Raw genomic sequence first — 12,412 nt, forward strand, 5'->3', positions numbered from 1 at the left:
ATTTTTGACTGGCATGTCTCATGTTGTTTAGAAGGAGTTCAATTTTATATGGAAAATAAAAAAGGCATTGTATTAAGAAGAACTGTCAAAATACTTCTCCGGATATGCTAACTCCTACTATTGCAAGAAGTATAATCAAAGCAAAACCCATATCATAAAATGATAATAATCCATGAGAGAATTGAAACTACTGGCATAAATGCCTATATCCACTGATATTGAAGGAGGGAACTCTGTAAATTCTTATTGGGTAGGGGTGAAAATGAAGCTATGATTCCTCACTTTGGAGGTGGGAAGAAAATTTCCTCATTCACTCTCTTGGAACGGAAAAGCTGCTCGACGTCAGGAGATACCTTCAAGGATGCCTCTAGCACTTGAGGAGATAAAGCCTTCCACACTGAAGTCCTTCCAGCCAAGTGAGTGAATATAGGGCTGCAAGTGATCATGCATGGAGTTGTAATGTCTTTACAAAAAGCTAGAAACATGCATAAATATGGAAGTGTGACAGAAGAGTAAATATATAAAAGCAAAACTCACTTGGGAGTGGTGATGATGGAGAACCATGACATCCCATCAGGATCGCAAATCTTTGAAACGACGAAGAACCTTGGAACAATGAACAAATGACCAGCCTTCACCGTAGTTTCCAGGACCCTATGACCATCAACACCGACAATTTGAACACGGCCACTGCCACTGACAATGTATGTCACTTGTAATGCCGAGTCGCAGGAAAAACCAGGAGAGCACATCGCACTTCCATCCAACATTACAAGATCAGCACCGAGCCCAACCTCAGCAACCAAAGGAAGGTTCTTGGTATTCAAAACAACCACCTTTCCACCACCCTTAATATCAACATCTAGTGGAGCTTCCTCGCAATTGTACACAAATCCCTCGCGGTGTTCTTCCTTCGGTTCAGGCATCCCAAACGATTCATCAAGCTTGACGATGCCCTCGGCTGTCTGGTTCCCAACAAGGGACTTCACAGCCTCCTCATCTACATCCCATGCTCGGCTCACGAAGTCGGTAGAGAATCCAGTGAAAATGCCATTGGAGCCAGTCAAAAAGAAATCAGTAAATTCACCAGTTTTGTGGGCTTTAGAGGTGTCGCCCAACAAAAGAACAACTAGTTCAGTGTCCTCTTTGTTATACCACCATGTAACAACCCCAAAAGGAAGGGCAATAGCATCGCCCTTCTTAAGGGCAACAACCTTCTCTTCCTTCTCTGGAAGAACAATCCCAGCCACTCCATTTCCTGCAAAATGAATAAAAGGTAAGATAAAAACATCTACAGGAGCTAAGCAAATTCTTCCCCAGATATTGTTTTGAGATCAGCATCTGCAACACAGTATATTTCTTTCCATTTTATTCTTTAAGTTTAAAATTGAATCTATACCCCAATCCTTTAAGCTCCATCAAATTAAGAACAGATTTAGGAAAATGATACTACTATGTTGAAAGTAGGAGGAGAATTATTACTACCATCAAATAATCAGCCAATCATCATGGATTAAATAGCATAAAAAAAAAAACCCATGTCGAAAGTAGAAGGAGAATTATTAATATACCCTGAAGAACATAAGCAACCTTGGCAGAATCAGAGTAACGAGGAAGAGCTAAGCCATTCTTCTCAAGGGCAAGCTTGGCTGCACCTATGTTCCCTTCTCTTAGCATTGCTAAGTCAGATGGGCACCAGGCACAGTAAGACCCGCCATCTCCTCCGTATACTTTCTTTGCCACCTTTGGTGATAGATCAATCGCCATCCTTCAAACAAACAACAAAAATATCACCACAACTTTATCTCTAACAATTGATTCGATCCTTTGTACATAGCCAGGGCCCTGGTATTTATAGAGATTGAATATTGCATTAAATGTCACAGTAGTAATTGCGGAGATTATCCATCATTATTACTATCCATTATCACTAAACCGATAAGATTATGCTTACGGAGAGAACCGATAAGATTATGCCATTATCACTAAACCGATAAGATTATCCAATGGGATAAAATCGTAAATGATGAATTATAAGATTGTATTATACGAGTTTGTTGCCTGTTTAGGCACTTGAGAATTATTGTTTGAGTTTTTTTCCTACTTAGGCACTTCACTTCCCTAATATATTATTCTTTATCAATGTCTTCTTTGAATTAATTTTTCCCTTTTTGTCTAGAAAAATTACTCACACCGATAAATATTTTTCAGTCCTTGAACTCTTAAAATTTAATCAAATAGAACCCCACTTCAAGTAATTTGATGGGATCAAAGCTCTTGTTTTTAATTAAAATGTATACATGATATCGCATACATCATTTATACTTAAATATGTAAAGAAAAAGTTATCATTTCTTTTTTCATTCTAATTTACTTTGAAGACAGAAAAAAGATATAAAACAATTTGAGAATTAGATATTTTGTTCTCTTACAATGTATAAAAAGATATAAAACAATTTGAGAATTAGAAATTTTGTTCTCTTACAATGTATAATTATCGATCAACAAAATATTTGATAAAACTTTTTAATTTTAATATTAAAAATAATATTAGTGTTTGGTTAAGCGTAGAAATAATAAGTCTGACAACTCGTTAGACCCATAAATATTTGAACTTTAATACTTGACTGAGTTCAAGGATAAAATATCTTAATCTTCTCATAATTAGTTCTTTGAAAAGTACTTTCAAACGAACAATTAAAAAACAATAAAAGTTGATTCATCAATTGAAAACGTGAAACGGTGTTAAACTGATTAAATTAAAAAATTATAATTAAAAATAATAATTCTAAAATCAATAAGTGATATGCGGATTTTATTTTATATAATTATTGGGAATTCTTTTATATCTTTTCTAAACAATGAGTAAACCCATTTTAGTTAATGAGTTCCATAAATAGAATGTGTTATTTTTTATATAGAGATAATAGTCTAGTGTTCTTTTATAAATACTAATTTAGATTTTATTACCTTTTAAATTAATTTATATTTTCTTTGAATCTACTTGTATTTTGGCATATATTTTATTAATTTTCTTATTTATATTTTTAAATTCAAATGATGTACAGTACAAGGCAAAAAAAAATAGAAGATTTATATTTTATATTTTTAAACTTTGAGATTGATAAAATTGGAGAAACTAGATTATTATTATTATTATTAATATGGGAAGCCAAAATTTTAATTTAGAAGAGGATCTAAATAATCAAAGGAGGAAAATATTAAGAAAATCATGGAATATAGATCATATTCTAGTAAGAAATTAAGGTCACCCATGTAAAAAAATTATAGTTTCAAAAATTATATTTACCCATAAAAACAAAATTTTAAAATCCCTGTAGATTATATTCGTGGACTTACATCTAGTATATGCATAAAAGATAGGTTTTCTTCATTTTTAACCCCTTGTAAATGCAAGAAGAGTAGAATTTATGCATGCATTCCATAGCTTTAGATTCATTTTTATCCCCTAAACAAATCACCAAGCTGTACAACCCTCTAAAAACCGGATCTAAGCTATAAACTTAGATGAAATTTTAAGAATATGAGCTTTTATAATTCTATTTCTTTTTCTTTTTTTTGTGACTTTTTTATTTGAAAACCAAGATATTTTAAGTGTATTATCTTGATTTCTCACCAGTCATAATTATATTATTTGAAAAGAAAGTATAATAATTTTACATTTTATGATTTTCTAAATTTTTTCTCCTTTGATTATTTGAATCCTCTTTTCAAATTAAAATTTAACTATCCATGTCAAATTATCTACATCAAAACTAGAAATTAATATAAGATAAGATACTTATAAGATGAGCCGGTTTGTTTTTGCGTTTCATATTTTTTTTTGAAAAAATTTAAAAATATTTTTTTTTGCTTTAAATTATTTTTTTTTATTTTTTAATCGTTTTAATATATTAATATCAAAAATAAAATTTAAAATAAAAAAAAATATTATTTTAATATATTTTTAATTAAAAAAAAAACAACTACTGTCCTTCAAACAAGATGTTTAATGGCCACTGTAGACATGATCATTAACTTTCTAGATATCCATGTTAATATAAAAAAAAAAACCTAGAAAAAATGGAGTACATTGGACGAGACACAAAGCTTTACTTAAATGAGACATGCCTGAGAATCGAGTACATTGGACGAGACACAAAGCTTACTTAAATGAGACATGCCAGAGGTTTAATTTTCCATTGGCAATCACGGAAGACACTTGATTCAATCTATTATCAAGGAGAGACAAGAAACAAGAAAGTGTCTTTCCCATCTGATAAATAAGAACCTAAAAAATACTGTTACATCTCCCTGGTATTCAAAACAATGCTTTTTAAAAAATCGAAACTCAAAAGTAAAGGGAGAACTAAGACACTTGCCAAGAATTTACTATGGAACCAAAAGAATCCAGTGTAAATCTGAGGTGCCGCTTTTTGACAGCTAAAATGCCCTCTGCACCCCTCACTCCTAGACGAATGGATTAGCTTAATTGGGCATCTAGAAATTTAGCACAGATCTAACGACAAAACAATCTGTATAAGTCAATGATAATCTTCTCAGTGTGCTACAAGCATGGAAAATAAGCACCTGCAACCCGATTAACTTGTATGATAATGCTTCAATTGGCCAAACCATCTTCAGGAACTCCTTGTACATGACTATCCTTTTCCTTCAAATAAAGTGGAATCCTCACACCCAGCTCTCTAAGTCGATTCACCATATCATATAGAAATTCAAAGGTCAATCTGGATTGTGCATTCAGATCCTCTCTTACTTGAGGATGAATTCTGAACCACTCTCCTAGCATCTTGTGCACATGAGAACGGATCATCCTCCATGGCACAGGGTGCCTTTCACAAAATTTCAAATACTCCACTAACAAATCTGCCTGGTCCAGCAATCCATCTTTGTTGCCTTCTTCACCATCATCTACCCATTCTGCAGTCCGAAATCCAGCAAAGAGAGCCGGATTCTCAAGAAGGGTCTCAGCTGAAAGCACACCATCAGTACCAGTCTCTTCCAAACAGGTCTTAACATCGTCCATGTGCCGTATGTTCCCATTGGCAAGAACTGGAATTCTGAGAGCACTTTTTACAGCCTTGATGGCCTTCCAGTCAGCACGAAATTTCTTTCCATCTTTCTCATCTCTTGTTCTACCATGGACAGCTAAAAGTGAGCAGCCAGCTTCCTCTAGCATTCTAGCATAATTAATTGTGTCTTCCAATTTGGGGAAGACCCGGATTTTGCATGACACAGGGACATTAAGATTGATAGCTAGTTTTTCAACTAAAGATTTCACAAGTAGAAGATTATCCATCAGGAAAGCTCCGTAGTAACCTCGCCTGGCAATCCGCTGAGGACATCTGCACAAATCCCATCACCAGAACTCTCATGAAGTCAAGAGTGATTAAACTAGTTTTGTTATTAGAAGACTTTAAACAGGATCCTGGCAATGTGACTAAGATAGTTCTAAATATCGGTGGCAAGGGAAGCAACTGGGCTGGAAGAAGCTCCCATATAGGCTGGAAAGCCATAACATGGTCAGGAACAATTTTCATAGATTTTGTCCCCATGTCATGTTCAACTTTCATCCAGTCATAAGTAGAATTTTTTTGTTTCTGTAGCTTTTTCCACGTTTCAAATTCAAGGTAATCTACATGGGCTTGAGTGTAAGAACTGAAAGGAAAGTTATAAGTCTTTAATGCCGCTATTGTTTCGAGAAAAAACAGTATATCAACCACTCTTACGTGTAGAAATACATGGCTTATCTAAGTACTTTTGAACTGCTTCGAAAGTGTTTGATTTAGTATTCCAATATTCACTGCACTTGACCATTTAATCACTGCAGCATTTAAAGTCTTTTAAGCCAATTCATGACATGGAAAAAGCTTCATCATTTTATATTACATAATATTTCAACAAAAGACTGTCTCAATTCTATGGTGCTGATTTCATTTTAACATATTCTCAGGTGGAGCTCAATCATATTCTTTTTATCACAACAACATTGAAGGAAAGGATGGATCTTGAGAGCCAGGCACCAACAAGAATAGTATGCTAACTAAACAAAACCAACACTTTATTTCACTTCAAAGTTCTATGCAGCCAGAAATATCTTTAATCTAACAAAACACTTTCATACAAACCAGAGACACTGGAACTTAACCTAAAACTTGATTTGCAATATGGAAAGAGAAGCATGATCTGCTAGTAAGAGTCTGTAGAGATGTTTGAAAACGGATACTTGGATCAATCATTTTTTAAAAGAAAAAAAGAAAAGAAAGAGAAATGCACATATTTCAGTACAACAAATACCAAGTAAAGATGCTAAAAAGTAGATGATTGCTTAACAATATTACCCTAGATTGATATCCACATAATCACAATAAGGTTCCACCCTCCGCGCTGCTTGCAATAAAATATCAGGATCGTTGGCGCAAAATTGGACGAATAGGGGGCGATCTTCCTGCAATTGTTCTCAAAGTCAGGCAAATAAATAAATAAATAAAATATTAAGCAAGAAATCCCCTGCTGCATACTCCATGCTCCAAAGTTGCAGTGATTGAATCAAAATTTTAGTTCGATTTATTCCCTCCCATGGACACAAACAGTAGCATCTCGAAATTAGGGTCAAGCAAGAAATTGACACAGTTGCTCCAAAATTAACAAGTGTTAAAAAGTTAGTTTACCTTACAAGTGGTGAATTCCTCTCTTCTATACTTCTCATTCTCACTAAAAATCCTGGAATGCAACATAGGAGTATAAGCAGCCTCAGCTCCATACTTCCTACAAAGCATTCTAAACGGCAGCTCCGAATTATCCACCATAGGAGCCACTATCAACTTGGGCCGACCCAGTTTACTCCAATGACCCCATGCACGCTCCACACGAGCCTCTCCGCTCAGGTACCCCCTCGGCTCACCAAGCAATGCCGTTTCTGATGAATTTTCATGGGTTTCTGTTTGTTGTTGCTGGGGATTGGAGCAGGGAGAGTCGTCGTTTAGGTCTAGAGAAGTGGCCATAAGAGACTCTAGCGGTGTTGAAAAGAGAGATTTAAGACAAGGGTTTTGTGGAGAGAAGATGGATTTGGATTTCATGAAAAGGCAACGATGGGAATTGAAAAACAACCCCGCCGCCGCCGCAGCTGAAAGATGTTCTCTTATGGTTGTAAGATCGTGGCTGTAAGCAAAGTTATCAGGTAAGCGTGATAAAACCGCATTTTTTAATTTTTAAAAAAGTTTTTCTTAATTTTTTTTTATTTTGATATTATTTAAATATACGGATAATAAAAATAAATTTTAAAGAATAAAAAATATATTATTTTATATTTTAAAAGTAATTTTTATTATATTTTAAACAATTCATATTTTTAAAAATTAAAAAATTAAAAATATTATCATTTATTTTATAACAACGCACGCAACATCGTTCAGTAGCTAAATATTAGTTTTCACAAATTCCTTCTAGTTTGTCGATGATGATCTTTTTTTTTTTTTTTCTTCTTCCTGGATTTTTGTGTCTAGCGTGTAAAGTCTCAAAATAGCCTTTTAATTTTCTTTTCTTTTCACATTTGGTCTATGATCTTTTTATTATTTTTTTTTTATTTTAAATAATTCATGAAATTGAAAATTTTTTTCAATTTTATCCTTCTTTATTGTTTGTATCTTTCACATCTGGTCCTCGTTCTTTTTATTGCTATTTTTTTTTATCATTTTCTTAATTGAACTTGGTTTCAATTGCATCCCTAAATATTTTATTTTAATTTTAGATTTATTACTTATTCTTTTAATTACTATTTATTTTGTTTTGGATCCTTTTTTTATAGAAACTTTCTTTTTCGATTTCATACCTTGATATTTTGTTTATCAGGATTTTGTTGATTGAGAATTTAACTTGCCCAAGTTGACATGGGTTCTCCAAGTCTATTTTTACAATTAATTTTTTTATATTTCATTTTTTTATGAGATTATCTCAATATCATGTGTCGTGTTCCAGGTTTTGTGGTTTAACCAAAGTTGACTTGGGCCAAGGTTGTTTTGTTTAATTTATTTGTTGTTATCTCATGCCAAGTTTGTTTTATTTGGGATGGTTTTAAAATTATTTTTTACAATTTCATCCTCATTCGATTGTTTTTTATAGATTTGATCCTCATTTTTTTATTGTTATTTTTTTATACTTTGACAACTTTTTTTTAATTTGTATTTTTTTATTTCATCCTTAAATATTAAATTGGTTAGAAATTGAGTTTCTTGATTGCATCCGGATCTAGGATTTCCTTGGTTATAATTTGATCATCTTTAAGTTTTTTTTTCATATCAAATTTGGTATTTATTATTTTGATTGTTTTTTTTTTCACTTTGGCAAATTTCTTAAATTAATTTCTTTTTTTCTATTTCACCCTTCAAAATTAAATTGATGGAGAATTGAGCTTTTTGATTGAGCTCAAATCTAGGATTTTACAGGTTGCGAGATTTTGAAATCAACTTAGGTTTAGGAGGTTTGTCCAAGTTTACTTGTTTTGTTTTTCTCTTATTTTAAGCTTATTTTTTTTTAGTTTTATATTTCAGCATTTATTTAATTGGAGTTAGGCTTCATTATTTTTATTTATTTTTGTTCTATAAATTTTTTCACTGGTTTTGAAAATGATCTGCGTTATCTCGGTTCATTTTATTTGTCATTCTTTGTGGAATTTACTTTAGCAAATTTTTAAATTAATATTTATTTTTATTCTTTAATATTAGATTGGTTGGTAACTAGTTTTCTATTTCAATTCCATCCTTCAAGGTTGGAGTTTTTCAATATTAGGCTTCGTGATTTTCTTTGACTCCTTTCTATTCATTTATCTTGATCACATCACTTAGACTGTAAGTTTGACAAGTTAACTTTGGTTGTTTTAAAATCAAGCTTCATAATCTTTATTTTATTTATTTTTCTTCTATTGGGTTATCTCATCATATAATCTGGGTCACAGGGTTTTGTGGGTTGATTTTTTTTAATTTGACGTTTTGTAATCCCATTCTTTTACGTTGGATTTTTTTGGAGCTGGACTTTAGGTTTTGTTTTCATTTTGTTAGCTTATCTAGGTCTTATTACCTGAATTTTATATTTGACATGCTTACTTTGGTTGGCTCACGTCGTTTTTTAAAATACTTTTCCTGTTTTTTTTTTCTTTTTGACTAGTTGGAATCTTAGTGTTTTCATTTTGGTTAATATTTTTTTTACTTTTCATGATCTTTTTATAATTAAATTGGCCCATTTATTATTGTTATTTGGTCTTTTATTATCTAATTAAATTAAATTATTTGGATTTCACTAAACACTTTGTAAAATCATATTTTAATAAATTAGTGTAGTAAATCATATATATATATATATATATATATATATATATATATCATGTTTAAATTATTAATATGTAATATAATTTAAAAATATAGAATTATATCCTTTAACGTCATTTATGATTTGTACCAAGTGTAAATTATTAATAATTATGATTTAGAAATCTTCATCAAGAGTTTCATAATTTAATAATTATGCAACCGCATAATTATTAATAATTTAGAACGTCATAAAAGATCAATCAGGTCGATAATTTCCATTAATGTAATTTAATGATTATATTATTTTATTCCAAATCCAACTATAGTGTATATTAATTCAAACACTTAGTTATATTAAAAATCTTCATCAAGAGTTTCGTCAAAAAAGTTTTTTTTTAACATTAATATAATTTTCATTAGCATAAAAGTCTTCTATATTCATCTATTCAAGTTGATATATAAGGGTTAATTAGTTTTTTTTCCTGAAAAAATAAACATGGTTGTTATGGATATTACAGTTAAAATTAATCATATTTACAATTAAAAAAACTCTAAAAGAAAATGAGTTTTTACTACGTGTCTGTCTACTTGGCATTGCGGTTGCGTGCGAGGTTGAGAGTCGGCCACAATGCCAAACGTTTGGTTAAGTTTTTTTTTAGTTTTGTTTTGGTAGTTACCATAAAAAATTGTGACTAGAACGCGGTTCAACAAAAGCACAAAAATTATGCTTTGCACAAACAGCAGCAGCAGCTCAACCTCAGTTTCTTCCACCACCGACCACTAACAATAAGCGAAAAAAAAAAGCCGTTGGAGGAAAATCAAACTTCCCAGCCTCCACGATTCCTCTAAAATTTTTGGTGGTCTAGAGTGTTGGATTGAGTTTGATAATGCTCACTAAACTTGACTGGATGATCCATTTTCTTGATGGGTTTCTCTTTTTCTCGAATGATTTACTTATAGATTCGCATTGAAAATGAAGCTGAGAGGTATATAGTGAGGGACGCGGGGGTGTCAAAATATTAGAAAGACTTTAAAGAAGAGAGAGAGATTCTTTTGAGACTGGACACGAGGAGAATAAAGAGAAAGAGGGGGTAGGAAGTGATGTAATAATAAATAATATTTTATATAAAATATTATTTATTTTATGATATAATAGTAGTTGTTAAATTTATAATATTTCAATTAAAAACTATCAATATTAATATATGTTTTTTATAATTATTTTATGACCTTAATTTGAACAGCTTGCCTGTTTGGGATTATAGTAGCGATGATGGTTCAAAGTATTTTTCACTTAAAAATACAGTAAAATAATATTTTTTTTATTTTGTAAAAATTATTTTTCACATTGACACATGAAAAAGATTTGAAAATATAAAATAAAAATATTATTTTTAAAAAAACAAAAATTTTCAAAATTTTTGGGAACGCGGTTTGCGCGTTCCCAAATAGTTACCAAACATATTAAATAATTTTTTTTTTAACCTCAATTTCAACCATGGTTTTAGCCAAATATATATATTACCAAACTAATCTTAACTAAAAGTACTTTTTATAAAATAATTTTTTTTAAATCACAACTACAATCACATTCTCGAAACTCCCCCTCACATGTCAACACGGACTACCTATTCACCAAGCAAATCGTAAAAAAGAAAAAGAAAAACAAGAAAAAATAATAATTATTGGGTGGTGTCAAAACCTTTATCATCATATCTTTTAACAAAAAAACCACCTCTTTCACTCAACACGTATAGTCGTGCTCTTTGATGAGTCAATGTCAAGCTGATTGTGTTCGAGGGCGTTGATGGCATCATCAGCAGCGTGGCCTAGATCTCTCTAACACGTTGCTCTCTTCCATGATCCAGCGGGGGAGATCATGTTTAATAACACTGGCTTTAAGGCTACAACTTTAGGGCCTTTGCTGGGCTACATGGTAAGCTGAATATTAGTCTTCCACCTACGATTTTTTGCTAATTAACTGTATGAACATTCCTCTTGAGTGCATGGAATATGAGGTTGCCTTTTTTTTTAAAAACATTTTTCTCATCAATTAATTGTATATGTTTATTTTCTTCCTTGAACTGCTTGTTTTTTTATACAAAATTGGTTTTCACTCCATACCATTGTTGTGTCACGAGAGAGCGTGTGGAAATATGGATCAACCCGTGTTTCTAAAAAATTTAAAATTTAAAATTTAAAATTTTTGTTAAAAATTAATTTTTTTATATTTTTTGGATAGTTTTGATACGCTGATCTCAAAAATAATTTTAAAAAAATAAAAAAAAATTATTTTGATGCATTTCAGAATGAAAAACACTTTGAAAAATAACCGCAACCACACTTCCAAACAAGCCGTCATATTTTTATGCAAAAGATAGCTAGTATATATTAGGTTACAACGTTGTCACTACGCTTTTCTTTTTTACCTGCTTGTTGTTTTACCTTTCATTTTTGCTTCAATTTTAAATTAATTGGGTGTTTGACCCTTTTTTTTAATCTTTCATTTCCATCTTTCTTCATTTGTGTTGTTGTCTTTTACCTTTGCCTCTAATTTAAGCTAAGATCGATCCTTTCATGGCTTCTTGTTCACATAACTTTCCTTGCTAGTTGCATATATATATATACCTATTCTTTCTCTTTGTAGCTTTTGGTGTTGTTGATGTGAAAGTTTTTGGATCTCTCATTAAATTAAATGTGCTCTTTTTTTAAGGAATTTCTTTCTCCTCCTTGCTCTTCCCATTTGCTGTTCCTTTTTTTTTTTTGTTTTTTAACTTTCTTTTATGCTTGTTATCATGCAAGTTTCAAGCCCACATTTGGATTAGCAAAACACACACACACGAGACCAAGTTTGAGGCCGGTTTATATTTGTATTTTAAAAAAAAATAATTTTTTTAAAATAATTTTTTGATGTTTTTAGATTACTTTGATGTATTAATGTTAAAAATAGTTTTTAAAAAATAAAAAAAATATTATTTTGATGTATTTTCAAGTGAAAAACACTTTAAAAAATAACAACTATAACACTCTCAAACATCTAAAATATTTCCTTTTTTTTCCTTCTCAAATCACTCAATTTATTACTA

The 12,412-nt window shown here is 31.2% G+C and overlaps 2 protein-coding genes across 2 annotated transcripts; both read right to left on the minus strand.

The window, feature by feature from the left end:
- Positions 1-132: 132 nt before the first annotated feature.
- LOC7483097 (glutelin type-D 1) lies at positions 133-1,987 on the minus strand. The gene is made up of 3 exons (XM_002310088.4): positions 1,572-1,987; positions 538-1,258; positions 133-432 (listed from the first exon to the last, which is right to left on the minus strand). The coding sequence occupies exons 1-3, from the start codon at positions 1,765-1,767 to the stop codon at positions 279-281; spliced, it is 1,071 nt and encodes a 356-aa protein (XP_002310124.2). The 5' UTR covers positions 1,768-1,987; the 3' UTR covers positions 133-278.
- A 2,106-nt stretch (positions 1,988-4,093) lies between these two features.
- Positions 4,094-7,232, minus strand: LOC7483096 (uncharacterized). The gene is made up of 3 exons (XM_024605779.2): positions 6,693-7,232; positions 6,363-6,469; positions 4,094-5,366 (listed from the first exon to the last, which is right to left on the minus strand). The coding sequence occupies exons 1-3, from the start codon at positions 7,098-7,100 to the stop codon at positions 4,622-4,624; spliced, it is 1,260 nt and encodes a 419-aa protein (XP_024461547.2). The 5' UTR covers positions 7,101-7,232; the 3' UTR covers positions 4,094-4,621.
- Between the last annotated feature and the right edge of the window lie 5,180 nt (positions 7,233-12,412).

The sequence above is a fragment of the Populus trichocarpa genome, chromosome 7 (assembly GCF_000002775.5).
Source record: "Populus trichocarpa isolate Nisqually-1 chromosome 7, P.trichocarpa_v4.1, whole genome shotgun sequence".
Lineage (NCBI taxonomy): Eukaryota > Viridiplantae > Streptophyta > Magnoliopsida > Malpighiales > Salicaceae > Populus > Populus trichocarpa.